Source organism: Augochlora pura, chromosome 8 (assembly GCF_028453695.1).
Source record: "Augochlora pura isolate Apur16 chromosome 8, APUR_v2.2.1, whole genome shotgun sequence".
NCBI lineage: Eukaryota > Metazoa > Arthropoda > Insecta > Hymenoptera > Halictidae > Augochlora > Augochlora pura.
The window spans coordinates 2,547,901-2,568,964 of record NC_135779.1 but is presented as its reverse complement, the minus strand read 5'-3'; the positions used below and the strand labels follow the sequence as shown (position 1 = coordinate 2,568,964).

Below are 21,064 nucleotides of genomic sequence, written 5' to 3'. Positions count from 1 at the left end.
GAAGAGGAACAGAGAATTGTGTCAACCGCATATACGACCGACATGGAAGTCAACGTGTGCTAACCGACTCGCGCGTCCTGGCCCGAGGATCCTGTCCGCGATCTCGATCTGTTCACCGCCCGCCCCGCATCTCTACCGAAGCTCGTCCCGATTCAATCCCTTCCGGACTGGGCGGCTCCGCTCTATTATTTACTCCTCGAACGCGAGCGTCGAGAGATCGAGCAACGTCGACCTATTTTTTATTCAACGGAACAAGGGTTCTCTCCCACGATCGAGAAATAATAATCGAACGATGCTGCGACCGTTTTCGAGGGCTCCGGTTATCGGCCGATGAGATATTTCTTTTGAGGAATCGCTGCCCGTTGTTACCGTCGAGGAGCGAACCGGTTAGGAATATACGGGGCAAGGAGAAAGTTCTGTCCCTGTATCTGTATGCTTTGGAAGCGAGGACACTCGGATTTAGTATTTCATCCATTTTATAGATTATTACATGTTAATCGGAAAACTGAAAAATGAAATTCATATTGAAAGTTCGAAATTTTATCCTTCAGTTTCGACACATCTTCGAATCTTCTTTTTAGAAAAATATTATAAAGTTGGGTAATTAATGGGACATCTTTGACTTTGAATAATAATAGTAACAATGATATCATTTTCAAGTTCTTTTTACAGTTCAATAATTCTAACCCGCTCTTCATCGTTTCTCATATTTTAACTGGAAGAAGGCAGAAACGTACAAGATCGGTATAAATGAATATGAATAAAAGAACAGAGAATTCGCAGAACGAAAGAAATTTTCCGTAAAAGTGGCATTTTTTATAAGGAAACAAAACGTTCCCGCGCCCGCATTTTATTTTTTCCCACGAAATTACAGCGTGAACATCGTCAATTTTTCAGCAACTCCAAAATCGAAGTTACCGATTTCTACGTTTACTTGAAAAATTATTACTATTTCTTTATACAAAAATGTTTCAAATAAAATATACTACATTGTTCTGATTCTTCTGGTGATTCGTCGGTGAAAATTAAATTTAAATTCTCTTCTCGCGAGGTTACGCCGGATCGAACATCCTGAATCTCTCGGCGGCCAAGTAACCGGTGCATTTAGGCGAAAAATGAACCGTCCGTGGTTGCAGGGACAGGTGAATCTCGTTATAATATAGTAACTGCAAGGCTATCGAGACCGGAGCCCGAGAATGAAGCATGTGACGTACGGCCGAGCGAAATCAATCCGGCGAAGGTGTTCGAGCGGGAGCGAATTGAAAGCGTTCCAAGCCGCGCGCGGCAGTCGAACTGTCGATAATACGTCGATCGATCTTCCTCGGTCTCGTAGTTATACCTCCGGTTACACCGTCGGCCGATTTTCCTCGAAAACTCGCTCTGCCGATCGCCGCTGAACTATACGACGCGGCGATTACAAAGCCGCGGTGTCAACCACCTTTCATCTTTCGTTGGACCTGCTCCGAAACAGAATAGTCCTCGACCTTCGATATCCGTTCAATTTTCAGTTCAATTTTTTATTTTTGAACAAACTAAAAGTACCGTAAACATTTACTCTTAATTAATTAGCTTTATAATATATTGTACGTCATATCGGTCATATATGTGTGAAGCAACTTTTCAACTAAAGCTTCGATTTTCGAATTACAGTCTATTAAATAAGCAGAAGTTTGTTACAATCCGCTGAGTTGACCCCAAAATTGTTCTCTCTCATGCGATACGAATAACGTAATTATCTTCCTGCTAATGCTACTTTAATTTCGGAAACATCACGTAGCATTATTATTCGCTTGTTAACAGGATTACTCTAAAAATTAATTTTCAGGACAAGTTAATAAATGGTACGCGACAAGGTGGCTGACAAAACTCGCGTTCTCTACTCTTCTGTCGTGAAATAAATTGTCCCCATTTCGCGCGATTTTTATGGTCACTAGCGAAGCAGTTAACGTCCTAACTCTTTCTCCGACATTTAGGATCATAATTTCGATTGTACGTTAGTTTGTCCTCCGATCCGACTGACTTCCTTCTTCGACTGCTCTGCCCTCCTTAGTTAAATTCTCCTGATGTCATCTTCGAGAAATGAAGCTTTGAATTAATGGGATTCGATGAGCTTGAAATAAACTTTGAATAAGTGAAAAGAAGCAAATGGAATTGCGTTAGGAACTCTGTGAAACATATAGAATATTTTAGCATTACTTGAAAGGTGAAAGGTGTTCCAAATGTTTAAAAATATCGCGGACAATTTTCGGATAAGATATTTTAACTGGGGACGTCGGTACTGTTGCTAGAGTTTATAAGGCACAGTTTATAGATTTTTGCACGGTGGAAAATGAATTCTCGCAACGACGACAGGAGCGATTACGGGCGGTGTTCCCGTTCCTCGGTGGCTCTTAATGGCTAATTTATTGCCGAGCTCGCAATCCACGTGTCCTCCTTGCGATCCACGTGTCCCACTTGCATTTTCAACGAGCGGCCACGACGACCACCGGAGAGAACGTATCGTCCGGTCTTTCCTTATCTCTCTCTCTCTCTTTCTCCCTCTCCAGCTCTCTTTCTCCCTCTCCAGCTCTCTCTCTCTCTCTCCCTCTCTCTCTCTCTCCCTCTCTCTCTCTCTCCCTCTCTCTCTCTCTCTCCAGAAAGAACTCGGCAGAGATACACGGCGAGCCAGTGACACCGTCGGGGATCCACGGGTCGCGAAAGGTTTCCATTAAGCTCGCGAAATTGGATACGCTATCGCGATGATCACTGTTACCGCCCGATAGGATCCGTCGATACGATTTTCGCTCATCGATCGCGGACCGCATCACCCGCGCGGACTAACCGAATCATTAACCTCCTCGGGACCGCTGACACTCGCGATCCTGACAGCTGTCTCCCAGTAAATACCTAGATACCGCTTCCGAAAACAGTCCAAACTCTTGGCCGAGAGAAATAACGATTCATCCTCGATAAAACGCTTCGCGCCCGGATTTAATAATCACCCGGAGCAAATTCTGTTACGATGCGCACGCTCAACCGCGCACTCGGCAGTTTAAAATCGGGCTGAAAAGTTCCTATTGCCCTCGCCGCTTTCAACTCTAACGTTTTACATTTTAATTTTGATTCCATTTAATTTAGTTCAATTCAGTTTTATTCTATTTTATTCTTTGATTCAGTTTTATTTTATTTTTTATTTAGTTTTATTTTATTTTTTATTTAGTTTTATTTTATTTTTTATTTACTTTTATTTTATTTCTTATTGTGTTTCATTTTGTTGAATTTTATTTCGTTTCATTTTATCCTATTTTTGTGTTGTTTTATTTTACATCATTTTACTTTATTTTATTTTATTTTATCTCGTGAATATTGTCCGAGTTCGGTCCATTATTTTTGGATTCTCGATCTATCAAAGAGCAATTAACTTATTCGAAAGCGCTTAATTTACCAACGAGCGTCTAATCAACTCAAAGGCTAGGAGAGCTGTCCACGGGTTAAGAGGGTGCAATAGGTCTGGAAGACGGACAGCCGCCGCATCGTGTGCACCCGAACGTCCCTGTGTACGCGTCTCGACCTAAATCCACGCATTGCCCACGAATGCAGGTCGGATAATCGGGTGTACACCCACGTCGGTGCAGGGACAGGGGTTGCGCGAGCGGCAACACGCGGTGGGGGTGGTGCGCGTGAACCTTCGAAGGTCTAGGATCGCTCTCCGACGACTTGCGAGGCGGTTAAACGACCCCCGAGCTTTCGAGGCTCGTGAAAAAATTATCGAAACGTGCACCGGCGTAATAGGAACCGTCTGTAAAATCGTTTCGTCCTGGAAACGATTCCTAATTAATTCTTGACGCCGAAGTCTGTCCCGTCGAGTCATAAACGACTCCTGCTGCAACGCGCCCATCCGATCTAATAATGAAGTAAACTAGTTCGCAACTACTTCGTCTGTTCATGACCGGCCGGTTCTACTTCCTGTAAAACGCGTACCTATTTAGAAGTTAATCATCGCCTTTTTACTTTCCTCTTGTTCCTTTCTTTAATTTATTATTTCTATCGTTAAAAATTCCATGCACACGGTGTATTTCTCAAACTTGAACTGGCATAGAGAAATGACCCACGAATGGTCATTTTGTTTAAATTTAAATTGTCACTCTCTTCTTTCATCTTAGATTGAAGAAATTAATGGTACACTAAGAGAAATACAAACATTCACTGAAAAATTCACGAATCAAGTCGCGTACGCGTTCGCTGTATGTGAAATAAAATACATAAAGTGTCCACCACATTATATATATATACCAATGCGCAGTGATCCATGAATTATCCACTTCTTTTTAAACATACGTATTAAAAATAAAAAATATTTATTTTATTATTTTCTTCATGCTTCGATACATGTTTCGTGCACAATTTTATTTTTATTTTTTTATGGAAAGAAATTGCGCACTGTAGGGTTAAATCTACTGACGTACCCGCTCAAGTTTCACGTTACCGATTTAGCTCGGTATCAAGTAAAGAGCTCGAACGATGTAAAAATAGCTCCTCGATTTTGATCGAGGAAAGTCGCATCAGTGGTGTTTTTATTATTCGCAAAATATACGTGAAATTCGCGTCATATTTTCTCGAGCGAACAGACAGTTTGATATAATTTAACACGCAAAGATGTAACCAGTAAATCAATAACAGAGTAAATGTCTTTACGTCGAGAAACATTAACGGTACGAAACGTTCGGAGCCCTCGCTCGTCGTCGCATCGCGTCGTCTCGCTTATTTTACATAAATTTCTACCGAATTAGTTTCGGGTGAAAATCGTTCGACGCGGCGTCCGCCAGAAAACAAACAACAAATGCCGCACCGACTGCGCCAAAATTGCGAGGGCGCGATTGTTTCCCGTCGAAAAATCGCGCGTAGAGTTTCCACGGGTTGGAGACGGCCTCTGGGAAGCCTATTAATAAGCGACGGCGGTTAAAGCGTTAACAGTGGGTTCCCCATAGAAGCGGGTCGCTGGAACAGAAGCCAGTGGAAAGCGGGGCGAAGGTTCTGATGCACGCAGGCGGTGGTAGTCAGCCAGGCAGAGGCAGCAGAGGTAGCAGAGAGAGAGAGAGAGAGGTAGCAGAGGCAGGCAGGCAGGCAGGCAGCCGGTAGTCGCGGTCGTAGTGGTCGTGGCTCGGTTGACGTCATCGGGCAAAATGGCGGTGTGGTGACGTCACCGGGAATCCACCCCTCGCCGCCCTTCTATCTGTGTCTCTCTCTCTCTCTCTTTCTCTCTCTCCCTCCCCTTCTCGCTGTCGCACTCTCTTTCTCTTGTGCACGATGGCTCCGCAACGTCGGCCGACGGGGTAGCCTCGATATCGTACGGATGTCAGCGAAGAATATCGGACCAAGAGAGAGAGAGAGAGAGAGACGGAGATACAACGAGAAGTACAGATAGCTGGATAGATAGATAGATAAAGAGAGAGAGAGAGAGAGAGAGAGAGAGAGAGAGTCCGGGAGAGAGATGGTCGGAGTCGGACGGATGGGCGCCTCGACGCTCGCTTCGCCGGACTCTCGGCGCTCGGTGATTTTTGGCAAGATCGTTTCGCGCATTTAGAGGGCGACATTAGCCGGCTTTTCGGGTAACGATCGGCGTCGCGACGGACCCGGGCCGCCGGGAGACGCCCTATCCGTTTTATCGGACGCTCGCATGGGTCCTCCGCGTTCTTCCAACCCGCCTCGTCCATGGTGAATGCGCCGCTGGCTCCTCTTGCTGCAGCGCTCAAAGAGCCAACGATGGTTCGCCTCGGCAGCCTCCTCGGCGTCATTCGGGCGACCCTGTTGAGGATCTCTGGCCGCAGCAAACGGTACGTAAGCGGTCGAAACAGCCCAGTTTCCAACTGGATTCTCGAATTAGATTCGGAACTAGCAAAGGACGAGGAGCTGGCTGCGAGGCCGGTTAGCTGGAGGACATTCGTCTCTAGGACTAGTTCTCGGTCCAGAGATCTAGCTCAGCTCCTCTCCAGAATCAGCGAGCCATAACGAGCGAATAAGCGAGCGAACCGAAGCGGCCGATCGGGCTGATTAATCAGGGGAGAGATGAGGCAGAATGCGCGCGGTTGAAGATTTACCGGTTGTCCAGCGCAGACACTCGGCCGCGAGCCAGCTCTGCGATATCCAGCTCGGCGATTTAGCTCCGCGAGCTGCTCTCGGCGCTAGCTCAGGGCGGTGGCACCGGCGCACTCGAGTGCTCCCTGTGTGTGTGTGTGTGTGTCTTACGGCTTAGCCGGCCGCCAATTTCAACCCTGCCGCCCTCGAACGGGCTCGCTTTCTTACCCTCTTACCCTCCTCCTCCTCCTCCTCCTCCGCCGCCGCCTCCTTCTCGACACGTCTTCCCCGGTTCATGGTTCAACGACAAACCGTTCCTGTTCGGGACGCTGGGTTCAAGGACGAGCCGTGTCGTCCTCATCTTGGATCTCGAGGACTCCTTTGTTCGAATGATTCGTTCGCGTAATCTGAACGTGACCGACGGTTCTTGATCGGGGCGGATTGACAGGAGAGGAGGCTGGTCGCAACGCGGTTTGATTTTCGCTCGTAAACCGTACGCGTGCGCGGACTGTTGCGGTATCTATCAGGGTGGCAGAGCCAGGGGTGGCTCGTTTCGGCAGCAACGGATCGCGTGCGGAGCCTGCAGGTGGCTGGCTCACTCGATGAACCCTGCGCGCATCCTTATCGGCGACGAACGATAATAATGCAGCCGTGTCGCAGACGTAAGAATGTCAAGACGTTTCCTTTCTCTGTTTCTCTCTCTCTCTCTCTCTCTCTCTCTCTCTCTCCCTCTCTCTCTTTCGCGTCGCGGCGACGAGAGATTCCTGGCTCCTGGCGCGGAGCTCGGCCGAAGGAGCAAGGAGTAGTGTAGTGGCTGACTAAACGACTTCTGAAAAGGTTAACGCGGGAATCATGCACACCGATAGAACAATTTTCAAGGGGGAGGGCGGCCTCTGCCGTTGTGGAGCGCGCGGCGTCACGTCTTTCATATTGATTTCTCGAAAGATATTAATAACTCTCGAGAAGTATCGTCGATAACTGATGAGCCATAATAAACTTTTAAGTGCCGTCCCAGTTGCCGCGAATAGACGCTAATCTACACGCCTGAAAGGTGCACCCCCCGTGGCTCGCTATGGGGTCCGACGAACCGTGGTCGAAGTCTTCGAATATTCGACGGGACTTTTCCTCTGCATGTTGCTTGGAAGAGGAGTCTTCACCCTTGCGAGTTTTTTTAACACCTTGAATGTCAGATCGGTCGTGTGTAGGTTACAAAAATTTTTTATCGAACTTGAAACTCGATTTTTATTGCAAGAAATAGTGGTTAACAGACGAGGTTACAGAAATAATTTCTGTACAAGCTAATTAATTTGTCTTGTCTCAACTACCTATTATATAAAATTTCATTCATGTCTGAAAAAGATTTTATACATGATCCACCTAATATGAGTATTATTAATTTTGTAACTGCATAAGTTATAATAATACAAACCTAAAGTCCAGAAATTATTATGAAAAAATTGTTACCATTTTTAATTAACACCCTCTCTGCATCGCCTACCAGAAAAAAATGTCGTCGAATGCTTTTCGTAGAAGAAATCGAAGGGCCTTCGAGCCCAGCCGCCTGGTTTGGTCGTTGATCCGGAATCGAAGGCCAATTATTATCGCGCTTAGCCGCGATCCGGCTTCGTTTTCGTTCGCTCGTTCTGATTTGCCGAATCTGGCCCCACGCGATACTTTGTCTTCCGGAATCAGTGGCAATCGATGATCGGGGTGGTCCCGTTGTCGATTCTCGCGACGATGCAATTAGGAGGTCGGCGCGCGACTGTCTGACCATCGACCGACCGATTCCACTGAACTCGGGCGCGCAGCCTGATTGAATCGTTTCGCGAGCGGAGATCCGTGATCCGCTTTTTGGGCTCGGCGATCAATTTTCGGTCAGGCTATTCTTCTTTCAAATTCTAAATGAATTCGAATATTCGAAGATGGTAGTAAGTAATATACCTAGACGGTTTAACGTAGACAATTTTTAATTCGTCTGAATAGATAAATATTGAAATTTTATGGTAAAGTTCTATATAATTTATAATATATAATAGTGGTAATATATGTGTGGTAATAATAATAGTAATAATAATTGTATATAATACAATATAATACAATAATAATATTATATGGGTTGTTCTAGGGCTGAGATATCAATTTAATCATTTTCTATAAAAGGGAAATTTTATTAAAATAAAAGATATGCAACCTATCATTTTAACTGTAGTAGGTTTAGCGTTAATTCGACCTGCACGCTTTCTTTCCTCTTTCTCGTCCCTGGTTTCTTAGAGAAAAACGGATCATGCCACCGGAATCTGCGAAAGGACCACTCGGAAGCGAGATCTATCGAAGACGTAAAATCGCTGCACCTGTTGCTGCGCTAACAATCGTCGAGGCGACCGAAGGGAACGCATCGGTCAGACCGAGGCGATTGGTCACGCGTGTTGCGTCGGGGAATCGACCCGAGCCGGTCCCGTGCACGCTCATTTTCGAGAGTACTATCGATCTCGCAGCCGTGGGCCGTGCTCTTATCAATTATTCCCGCTTCGATCTTAATAATTCAGAGCGGCTCGGCCGAGGCGAAAGCGGATGGCTCGGCAATCTGAGGCTCGAGCAGCTCGCTCCCGATTCGCCGTTCCTCGACCGTTTAACGACGCTCCGAAACGTGTCTCTGTTCGCACAAGCATCAGTCCCGTCCTCTTAGCTTCGCAATTCCCGCTGTTGCCCCGTTCGAACGCGGCTGCAACTTCTCTGCTCCGGAGCTGCACTCTTTGTCCCGTCTCTCGGGTATTTCGTCGGACGAAAATTCTATAGCGAATGCAACTGTCGTCTAGGGAGTCGTAGACGTCGTACGGATGGCTAGTTGAAACGTCGGGAACACTGTTCTTTCTTGGAATCTCGCGCTTTTTCCGAGCTCTGCTATAATTGGTTGAATTTTCTAGTATAGCTGTTCGAGTTCTGTGTTATAATTGTTCGAGTCCTTGCGATATAATCGTTCAAGTCCTCTGCTATAATCGTTCGAATTCTTTGCAATAGTTGTTGAAAAACTCTGCTATAGTTATTGGAGAACTTTGCTATAATTGTTCGAGTTCTCTGCTATAATTGTTCGAGTTCTCTGCTATAATTGTTTGAGTTCTGTGCTATAATTATAAGAGTTCACAACTCTAACCATTCGAATTCTCTGCTATAATTTTTCGAATTTTCTGTTACAATTTTTCGAGTTTTTTTACTTTAATTGTTCGAGTTCTCCACTGCAATTGTTCGAGTTCTCTGCTGTAATTGTTTGAGTTCTCTGCTATAAGTTTTCTATCTACCTACACAATTAAATCTCGGCAAAGTTCGACTAGATACCAATACATTTTTCTCCCGTTTTCTAAAAGCTCGTTTCGCAGCTCGAACGTTGTTGGAAACCGGAAATAGCCGGGGGATGGACTGGCCGCACAAAGAATGCGGGAACAGAATGGAGACACGTGCTCGAGGACTGATACTCCGATTCGACTAATCACACGTGTTTCTTCTCCGCGGCTCCGTCCCCCTTCTCATTTTCGATGCGGAATCGCCGACGAGCCCTCGTCGAGCGGAATTGCCTCTCGGGCGGGAATTACAAGACGCGGGGACTTCAGGGTCTCTGCAATTTGCCTGGCGCCTCTGAAAATTACTAGCCCCGCGACTCCTTCGTCCTGCTTCACCTTCTGGAACACGATGCAGTCATTTCCATCCGCCACGTGTTCAACAGAGTCCATAGAATTTCCATTTCTTATAATTGATTCACTGGCAACCGTAATACGGTTTCAACCATCGCGAACCCTTTGAAGAAAACTGGACTACGTGTCGATGATTTTTTGGTCATCGTGAACAATGCTTGGAGATCGAGCGTCGAGGACAATTTCTTAATTAGTTGCCTTTGCCGTGGCAGTTTGTTAATATTTTTACGTTTTAATAAGAATGTATACGTTTATTTTAGACATGCATTTTCCAAGAATGTGCAATTGTTACCACGCTGGCGACAGTCGCAAATACAGAATGAAATTATATCGTAGAATAAATACTATTGAATGTATGAAAAAGCAGTTCAGATATTCGATCATTAATAATTATGTAATCTAATCTATCTTCTGAACTTCATATTATGTAATTATGCATTTACTTATAATCGAATGGTACTGTCCATTTATAAGATATTAAAAAATGCTAAAATACCAGAACAAGTGAATAATATCTATCTTGACATTTGGTAAATGTACATCGTCGTATTACAAGCTTTCAAGTTCCGTATCTCAGCATTCGGGCGCAGAGGGTTTAATCGATCGCGGGATCGGAGCCACCGCAAAGTGATCGTTAAAATTTCGGGGGCTCGCGAGTCCGCGGATCCGTCGAAAGGATAATAGTATAGAACTCGATAATTCGGGGGAAAGGGGCGTCCCAGAATGGGAGAAAGCTCGGAGCTAGGTAGAAGGTTGTGGAAGGAGAGGTTCGATCGGTCACGGCGGAAGTTCGCCATTAAAAATCGTGCATTATTCGATTATTCTCGTTACACGGCCGGAATGAAAGGGATCGGGAGCTCGTGGTCCGCGTGGCGTTCTCAAAAGAATTTAAAGAGCACTTGAGAGGGTTCCCTGGAACATCCTCGAATGCGGCGTCGATCGATCAAGAACATATTCCGCCGCGCGGCGCGCCGCGTTCTGCAAATTCAGCAGCAAAGGCTTCCTTTTTATTTTTAGAACGACGAAAACCGCGGAGCCGCGCGGCGCAACCAAAGAGAAGCCGGCTGTCCTTTCTCCTGTACGCACGGAATACTGCTGCGCCAGCGATGAGAGGAGAGGAGAAAGACAGAGAGAGAGAGAAAGCGTTCTCCTCTCCGCCTAAACGGCCTGGAAAACTCGTCTGTACAGTCTCGCAAACGTGCCCGACATTCTTAAAGGCGGGTCGCGGCTGAATAGAGAATCAAGGTCCGCTGAATAGGACCCAATTTCCCGGCGATACTCTTCGATGCAACGGCGGCAACGGAAGGCGATCCTCGCCGCGAATTATTGCATTACCGGTCCGGGGCTGATTGCACTTTCCCGCGAGGACGAGGATCCACGCTGCGAAAGTCTCCGTCGCTAATGCAGTCAATTAGCGCGTCGCATGCTCGCGCCGGCCATTAACGGTCACCCTGTTGCGAGGAACTCGCGATCGGCCGTTGAATCGGGAAATTCGAGGATGATCGCCGTTCACGATATTTCCTAGATCCAATCGTTGCTTCGAAGCCTGTCGATTGGGCACCGAAATCTTCGAATCCTCCGCTGGCGCGATCTTTAGCGATGATAGATGGTTCGACGTCGATTTTGACGCGTTGATCGGCGTGTCTGCGGAATCGATTACGCGATGCGGCCGACGGTGCACCGCGGCCACGGCCGTGACGCGGTCTCGCACACTCGCGCGCAACCTCCTTTGAGGTTTCTTTGGTAGCAACCGGCTAACTCGTATCTTCTTGCGTGCTTTTCAGGTTGGCAGCGCAAGAGGCGGCACAAAGGGACCCTGGATACGCGAGTCAGCACAGGAGAAGGCCGAGGTTGGCCGGACTGAGTGGTCTCGGTGACTGGACTAGCTTTGGAGGGGAGGTAAGGGCCGGAGCTTGCGAAAGCTCCGTCTGAGATACTCGTTAATTGCGGCTTCTCGCGGCCCCTTCTCGCCCACGCGGCTCCCGTGAATTACGCGAGACGAGCTCTACCGAGCTCGCCGCCGTGGGATCAGACCGCCGCCGAGACACCGCGGGCCTACTCGCCGCTCGACTAAACTCCACCCACGCGTCGCGGAAACACGCCCGCGTTCGTTCAGAAATGCGGGGCAAGCTTTGCTCGCGGAAACGTATGGAAGTTCGTATCGTTTTCAGAATTTAAAAGAAATACCAACGGTGATGTTTTTAGTCGTCGCGAGAATGTTGATAATTTTCACTGGTCCGACCGCGTCCGTCTTCCATTGACTTGCTTCGAACAGAAGTATCACTCAGATCGGAAGCTTGCTGTGGGAACTGAACGGGCGAGTAGTGGGAAGTACGTGCGTGGGATTGGACGCTCGATAACTAGTCGCCGGCCTTAAGATGCCCCGGAGCCCGAAACTCGCGCGCATATCGAGCGGCCGTTGCACCAGGCCATCCCGCAAGCAACTCAAATTTCGTGCCATGACCTGCGACATGCGGAAAATGGGGGAAATAATAAGGTAGAAGTACCTATTATCGTGCGTCGCTCAATTGTTGTCCTTTCTGGAAACGGCATTACAAATAGTACAATAAAATGTAGATAGAACACGCGAAAGTTGCTGTAAAAATTCTAACCATATCTTTGAACATTTTCCTGTATAGGAAATTCTCAAGGCCCATACGTTATTATTACAATAATTGTTTATATTTTACTATTTTATTAATATTATTCTTTATTCATATTAAATAAATCTTTAAAGGTCTATTACGTTATCTATAATCATCAATCTTTATAACAATGGTATAAATGTTCAGGCACATTTAATTGTAATAGAGTCGAATATAATAGCGTTCCATAATAGGTACTTTTGTCTTGCAAACTGCAGTGATCTCCAGAGAACGTTGTTTGCGGGTTAACCTGGTATGTAATAACGTGTAAGAAAGGTTGAAGGGTTATCCTGAAGAGGAACTGGTGGTCGTGAACAGGTACCTGGTCTGGTGGACATGGCGCCAGGCCGGGATCAGGGCGGAGGGGCGGGTGGCGGTGGGGGAGGCGGCAAGGGCACCACGTCGTTGTTCATCCTTTCGGAGGATAACTGCATCCGGAAGCATACCCGGTTCATAATCGAGTGGCCGCCCTTCGAGTACGCCGTCCTGCTCACCATCATCGCCAATTGCGTGGTCCTCGCCCTCGAGGAGCACCTGCCCAAGCAGGACAAGACCATACTCGCGCAGAAGCTCGAGGCCTCCGAAATCTACTTCCTCGGGATCTTCTGCGTCGAGGCGAGCCTCAAGATCCTCGCCCTTGGCTTCGTCCTCCACCGTGGCTCCTATCTGCGCAACATCTGGAACATCATGGATTTCTTCGTCGTGGTGACCGGGTGAGACCACTGTTTTCTAATATTTCCGCGTCCATTTTCGTTCTTTTTTTTGTTTTCGACCTCTTTCTTTCTCTCTTCTCTGTCTTTCACTGTGGCAATGAACTACCAGGTGCTCGTGCAGATACTGTCTTCTTTCTATTTCTCTCTCTCTCTCTCGCTCTCTCTCTGTAAACGATGATAATTTCTTCTTATTAGTTTGACAAATTCTTCTTTCGTAATTTTTTCATTCTCGTGGCTCCTTCTTTAAATATTCTGTTGTCAATTACAGTCGCGTTGCTGTATAAACGGAGATATAAAATTATAGAAATAAAATAATGTAAATATAAAATGATGAACGGTATAAAATAGAAAGTGAATACGAGAAAGGAAATCACCTGGGACAAAACAATCTTGCAATTTTTATTATTATACAGGATGTCCCAAAAGTCTCTTGCAATCGAGAAATAAAGGGTTTCTGAGGACATTTGAAGCAACTTTTTCAGTTACAAAAATTTTCTCCGAGGCATCGTTAAGAGGTTCTTAAGGAAAAACACTGACCAATGAGAGGCGAGTTCGCATGACGCTAGCCGAGCTCGACTTTCATTGGTCACAGTTTCAAGTTAATAATTCCTAAATAAAGCCACTGATTGAATTTTCACAAAGGAAAAGGTCACTTCAAATAACATCGGGAAGCCCTTATTTCCACTTGCGAGTAACTATTACGACACCTTCTATACGCTATAATGAAATCTCGTTGTCCAATGAACGTAATTTCAAGCTGTCCAATAATTCCAGCGTTGAAAATCGCTTTCTAAAATCCTAGCAACTGCACGAACACCTTGTATAGGCATAAATGTGTACAGGGTGAGTCGTGAGAAGCAGTTCGGATATTTCTCTCGAAGTCGAAGATAAAGGGAGTTGTCCGGGCGAAATGAATAATGGATAGACCGCGAACGACTTTCTCGAACGGTCTCTTTTATTTTCAATTCCGGAAGATATACCACTGTTGGTCGCGACTCACCTGGTATATCTCATATCTTGTACCGATGTGTATCTCTCAGTCTCTCCTCCTCGAAAAATCTTCCACTCGTTCTCGTTCACTGAGATTCGGATTCTCAGTCACGCGGTTCGTCGTGCTAGAAGGGACCTGCGTTATCGAACCCACGAGTCTCGATTTCAGCGGACGCGCACGCTGCTCGAGTCGGCGAGAATCGAAGCCTGGCCCGATCTCGAGCCAGAGAAGCACGCTCGTCGAAAATTATGAAACTTGCGAGCGGTATCCGTTCGCATAGATCATCCGCGGTTTTTAAAATTAAACCGAGCTCCGGCAGTTTAAAATTTCATAGAACTTTCGCGCGTTTCCATGGAACTTTTTTTTTATAATTCCGTTGAACTTTTTCGCAATCCCCGCGGAACTTCCGCCGCGGTTCCATTGAACTTTTTCGCAATTCCAAGGAGCTTTGTCGTCGCGGTTCCGACGAGAACTGTATCCGTCGACCGGCAGCGTGTGTTCCGCGTGTGTACCGATCGGAGAACACGGACCAGGCAGCGAGCATCGAAACAGAGGGGATGCCGGTAAAATTCTTAGAATCCGTTCATCGGGCTGGCTCTCTCATGGTCACGACTATACGATCTTTCGTTCCCTCCCTCGTTTTCTCCTCCGAACAGACGAACGATCGCGTTCTTGCTCTCCACCTATATTTTCTCTCTTTCTCTCTGCATTTTCTCCGCCGCTCTCTCTCTCTCTCTCTCTCTCTGTCTCTCTTTCTTACTCTGCCTCCGCTATCTCGCTGTCTATCTCTCATCCGTGAAAGACCGTGTATACTGAACGAGACGAGCACACGACCGATAATCGCGGACCCCAACGATCGACGCACGTTGCCGCTGCGCGGAGCGGTCGTTTGGAGAGGAAAACAGTGGACGAGGAGAATGTTACGGTCAGGTCTGATCGACTCCCTAACGAGTTAACTTCGGCCGAGCCTAATTGTTTCGGGAGTGAACGAACCCCGCGATCGAGCAATCCGTTGCCCTTACCCCTCCACGGTACGTCGCGTTCGCCGCGAGGTATCCTGTCCTGGGAGGAAAGCCTGTCCTCCTCCTCGAGAAGATCGACGTAGATCCAGGCTCGCGGGTCATCTAGACAAATACGAAAAAAAAACAGAAATTCGTTTTCTATTTAAACGCGATAATTAATTTACGTTTACTCGTCGACGCTGGAAACATTTGAAAATGACAATCAACGCGTTAAGCGCCGGGCCAATAATCACTGATCTATAATATACAGTTTAGAGAATTATGTATTTCTATTGGGGTTGCAGGCGACACGAAATAAAGTCTTAGTAATCAAGATGTTACTTGTTACTTTCAAAATATAGTTAGTTAAACCTCAATATTTTTGTGTTTACTCACGCGTTTGCTACCGAGTCGTTCCAGAGTTAATAAATTTCCTAAAACTGGCTAAACGTTACTAGTCATCGAAACAAATTTCAACGCGTATTGTTATGCAAATCGGAGGGAAAAAACAGGCTCGGCGCTTAACAGGTTTAAAGTGAAGGTGACGGATCAGGAAGGGTTGCCGATCGAGGGGGCGGAGGGGCGTTTCTCCGAGCGGGCGCTTAAGATTTAAGGAAAAAAAAACCGCGCCGATCGGTGTCAAAGGCCGAGCAGATAGATTCTAGAGTAATCCTTGGATTAGGTCGATGACCGTGTTCGCCGAAACAAACGTGGACGTCGACCTGCGTATGCTACGTTCCTTCAGGGTCCTCAGACCGCTAAAGCTGGTTTCGAAAATTCCAAGTGAGTCAGTCACGCAGTTCCTGCGGAACGGCAGAAAATGCGAACGCAATAAGTAAACAGTAATATACAGAGTGCAGTAACAGAGAACAGTCGAGCAGCAGATTATCTAAACTATACTAACTAAGCCCCCTTATTAACACCCCCTGGCAGTTGTTTCCCTGGCAGTTTTTTGTGTGCGTTCGACTAGTCTCCTTAGTTTAAAACTGTTCCTTGATTAAGAAAACCAGTCACACTTAGTTCGTCGACCATTTAGTTTCTCTTTTTCTCTGTCTGTCTGTCTGTCTTTTTAAAACTGTATTCTGTCTCTCTCTCTCTCTCTATCTATCTCTGTCTGTCTGATAATAACTCTCTCGCTTTAGTTGACACGTTGGTTTGGGTCGACGTTTTTAGCTCCGAGATACAGAGCATCGAGCTAACTATTTAATTACATTTTCTACTTTTCGTTTTTTCTCTCTTTCTTTCTTTCTTTCTTTCTTTCTCTATCTCTCTCTCTATCTCTATCTCTCTATCTCAGTATAATACTTCTAACACACCTTTCATCTATTTATCTCTGTCTCTTTATCGTTATTAATTCTCCGCTTTAGTTCTATAACTGTCCTTTTAGTTCCCTTGTTTGATTTTTTTTCTTTTCCTTTTTTTTTGTTGGAGCGACTCATCGTTCTTTCGATTGGTTTTTTTTTCTCTTGTCGATTTAGTTTGTCGATTTAGTTTGTCGAGTGAAACCCCTTTCGTTGATTAATTACCACCATTTACTTATATACTTAGAAGCTATGGGTGTATTAGATCAGTTGATTGACGCTAGATGATCGTTGACAGTTGATGATCGATATATTACTTGATACATGATATATCTATATTTATATTATTACATTCTGTGTCTACGTGTTTGCGTAATTCGAGTGTCTATTATATATATACATATAATATATATCTATGCGTATATTTATTCTACATATATATATTATATATATTCTACTGCCTCTATAGAGGACTTGCGTGAACTAGTCGCTAGAAGTGTTCCATTGCGTTACTTGTTCTATCTTCTGTCATTTTTGTTCAGTTTTAATGCACACGTTGTTCATTATTTAGAGACTTCCGGAGTCGAGATCAGACACACACGTATACAGAACACCAGCCATCCACACACGTACACAGTCATTCATTCACACGTCGAATCGTCGAGGCAACCGACGATCTATCATCGGGGAGAAAAAAAAAATATATATATATATATACAAACGAAAATACTTGATTTTTCTATTTTCCATAACGCGATTTCTTCCGTTCGTCGATTCGAACATTCGAAGATCAAAACTAAGAAAAAGAAGGCATTCAAATTGGAATTGACGTGAGAAGCATTCTCTCATAACTATTCTCCTTCTCTCTCTCTCTCTCTCTATCTCTCTATCTCGCTCATTCTGTCTTTGACTCTATTTCTCTCTCTCTCTCTCTCTCTTTCTTTCTCTCTCTCTCGAGGAAAACGATTTTGTTCACCGCCGTCGATTGTTGTTCGCACGCTGACACGAAACGACCACACAACGACTTACCGGCCTGCGGGTGTCTCTATACTTAGCAGTCTCTATCTTTAGCTACAGTCACTGTTTGATAGAATTGACTAACAAATTGGTAAATAGGTACTAGGTGTTCTAGAGCAGTAACGTATTCGAGCGAGCTCGTGTTTGCTAGAGAGTCGTACCTTTAGACGCCCTCGAGAGACCGTGTCATCGTCCCTCGGAATCGTAGATCTCACCGAGGTATCCTCTCTCTCTCTCTCTCTAACTCTCTATCTCTCTCTTTTTCTCTCTCTCTCTTTCTATCTCTCTATCTCTCTTTCTCACCAACTTCCCTTTCACTATCGATCCTCGAAGCTTCTATCTTTCTCTTTCTCTGACCATCTCTCACCTTCGACAGACTATCTCGTGTGACATGTATGCGAGTGTGTGGCCGCAGCGGGAGGAAACTCGGTGATCACCGGAAGTGACTCGAAATCCTTCGAACCATCCACGGATCTCGTTCCTCCGGGGATTTACTGATCGGTGAATCACGCTAATCCTTCGTTTTTATCGTTTCGTTCGTGCGGTCCGATCGATCGTTCGCATGTTCGTTACGGAACGTTTTTAACGAGCTTGAAACGATCTGGAAACCGAAAACGAACCGGACGGGTTCGATGGTACTCGCGTTCGCCGTGGATCCATACTTTGGTATTCGGTGTAGCACCGAATTTTTTACTCAGTCGCAGAGAAATTTGATTCTACTGCCATTGTGATCGCAATCGGACCGATACGTAGCACGAATTGGCCCTCGCAGAAGATATCGAAGCACCGGAACACTTGAAACTGTACAAGATGAGTCGGCCAAGATATTCAGCCGCGACGTTTTCATTAATGATACGAGAAAAGGCGCGGGGAAGAAGAAATCCGAGTTCTTAGCACGTTCTCCTCTTAGCATTAATGACGAGAGTGTCTCGGTTGAAGATCATCGGCGCGAGTCAACCTGTACATTGGCTGATAAAATCGGGGACCGGCTAATTCAGTGTCACCGACGAAACTGATTCCGAAGGAGCCGTCCGCCTGGACGCTTAAGGTTTGAGATGCGAGTGTGAACTTCCTTCCCGTGTGTCCCGATATGCAGACATTCTTAGATGATCGCCCGACAATTGATTCCCTCCGTGATCGTTCCGCCCCTCTAGTGGACAGTTCGAGGGTTGATCCGCCGATGCGCCGACTCGATAAGCCGATCCGAAGCCGGCCCGCGGAGTCCTCGGCCCCTTTGTCTCTCCGAAATGTTGCCGGTGTGAGTCGGAGATGCCCCGGCTTCGGGGCGGTCGATCGAAGGTCGCGATCGAATCGCGGACAATCGCCTATCTGGCCACGCAGCAGCGTTTAGCCACTTAGCGACCACCCTCTGTCTGGCTGGCATAGTCTGCGAACCACCTGGGAATGTAGAGTAACAGTGTTGTTGGAAAACCGAGCAGTTGCCCTCTCTATCCACCCTCGCCAATCTATCAGCGACGTAGCCTAGAACCGAAGAAGACGTAGCGAGCCGACCGTCGTTCTAGACTAGAACCGCAAGTTGAACGAAGTTGTTCGCAGCGACGATAGCGAATGGGGACCGAAGACAGCGGTCCGGGATCAGCTTCAATCCGATAGAAAATCTGTCTTTGCAGATGCACGATCGAAGCGTCAATTATTACGCCGATTTTCAACGTAAAGCGATCGAGGAATTTCCAGCTGTTACACGATCGTTGGTTAACACGTTCGCGGACGTGAACGATGTGGCGTTCCATTAGGATGTAAAATAATTTGAAAGCTGTAGTATGAAATTTTGTAAACCGCGTCATCGTGTACTCTATTCTATGCAGAACGTATATCGGACTATAAAGATTTATTTTCGCAGTTCATTAAAATACTATCCGCGAATGTGTTAGATCCGACTCGCCAACGCTTCGTTTTAGTTTACTAGAATATTTGACGCTTCGTTCGAACACGCATCTATCTACAAATCTCGCTGTCTCCCACCTTCTATATCTTTCTATCTTTCTCTCTCTTTCTTTCTCTACCTCTCTATCTCTCTATCTATCTCTCTATCTAACTCTCTCTCTCTTTCCTCCTCCAGAACTCCTCCGGGTTTAGGCGATAGTACGCTAGTTAACCACATAGTTGTGTAGCTTAAGTACTTAAGTAGCGTGAGTATTAGTGTAATAGAGTAGTAAGTAGTAAAGTGTGGCGGGGTGTGTGTGTTTTGGGGCAGGTTCATCACGGCGTTCTCGCAAGGCATAGACTTGGATATGGATCTGCGCACGTTGCGTGCGATACGCGTGTTGCGACCGCTCAAACTTGTCTCCGGCATACCGAGTGAGTAGCGTTTCAATACAATCGGCCGTCGAATCCAGCCGAAACGATCGGGATCTTACCGATATATAAATATATATATTTATCGATGCCTCGTCTCTTCTCGTTTCTCTTCTTCCGACCACCGCCGGTTTCGCGCGCGATCTTCTAATTGATTCGGGGACGTCGAGAGACGATCGACGGTAATCGGACCGTACGGATCGATCATGATCGGCGGCCGAAAGGAAGGAAAGAGAAGAGACGGCGAAGCCGAGGGAAAAGAAAAATTGAAAAAGAAACGAAAGGTTCGGTGCTCGAGGAACGCGCTCGGCGTGAATCGGAGAACCTTCCGGCGGGTCCGGGGATTCGGATACTTCGTGGATCGACTGGATCCGCTGTCTTGTCGCCTCGGAACGCTCGCGTTTCGTCGATCGCGTTGTTCCGGGCGTCGAAGTTTCGTAGTTATCAGTGGTAGTAAGTTTATTGCAAGTATATATATATTTCTATATATCTCTCTATATATATATCTATATTATCTATATTATTCTACATACATACATATATATCTATACACGTAGATGCCTTGCAACGTTAGTACGATTATGTTGTTTTATGTAGCACCACCCAAATAGATATACTTTTTGAGAGTGCTGTATGCTGTGTCCATTGTAACCGACGAAGTATCCCAATTGTTTGGCCGCCGGATCGTTCGCGTACGTTCGACGAATATCTCTCGCGAGAGTCGCGGGAGCTGTGTATCCGGCTGCGGTGGATGACGCTAATGGGGGAAACGATGATCGAAAAGTGACGGCGACGATCGCGAATGGGGGACGCGGTGGAAAGCGCGGTGTGCTCGCGAGCGCGTATTCCCCGAGCAGCGACGGTGAACCGGGATAAAGACAACCGGGATAAAGGCAAACCGGGATAAAGGAAACCGGGATAAAGACGACCGGGACGGGATACTACTCTTCCTACGGAGAGAATCGATTCGATAGACGCGCGATAATCGCTCGAAGACGGGCGGTGGTAGGGCCTAATTACTCCTCGGCAACTTTTTGCGAACAGGTCTCCAGGTGGTGCTCAAGTCTATCATCAAGGCGATGGCCCCGCTTCTGCAGATCGGCCTGCTGGTGCTCTTCGCCATCGTGATATTCGCCATCATCGGCCTCGAGTTTTATTCGGGAACCCTGCACAAAACGTGTTACAGCATCAGGGATATCCGTGAGTACACGCTCCCTTACGATCCCATTTTACCGGAACATCTTGCACGTTGCACAGTGCAGCCCGTAAATCGCGTTAGCGTGCTTTGACCCTTTCGTGACGGACATATTTTAGCCGTAACAAGTCTTATTATAATACAG

The 21,064-nt window shown here is 46.3% G+C and overlaps 1 protein-coding gene across 16 annotated transcripts in view; it reads left to right on the top strand.

Annotated features, from left to right (window-relative positions):
- The window catches only part of Cac (calcium voltage-gated channel subunit cacophony), a 119,234-nt gene that overhangs the window by 52,962 nt on the left and 45,208 nt on the right, over positions 1–21,064 (top strand). For all 16 annotated transcript variants that reach the window (XR_013494751.1, XM_078189421.1, XM_078189418.1 and 13 more), the window contains exons 2-5: positions 11,525–11,639; positions 12,704–13,098; positions 19,624–19,727; positions 20,769–20,924. Coding sequence is in view for 15 of the 16 variants with exons in the window: in XM_078189421.1 (XP_078045547.1) it covers positions 11,525–11,639; positions 12,704–13,098; positions 19,624–19,727; positions 20,769–20,924 (770 nt within the window). In the remaining variant the exon portion in view is untranslated. The remainder of the gene's footprint in view (positions 1–11,524; positions 11,640–12,703; positions 13,099–19,623; positions 19,728–20,768; positions 20,925–21,064) is intronic.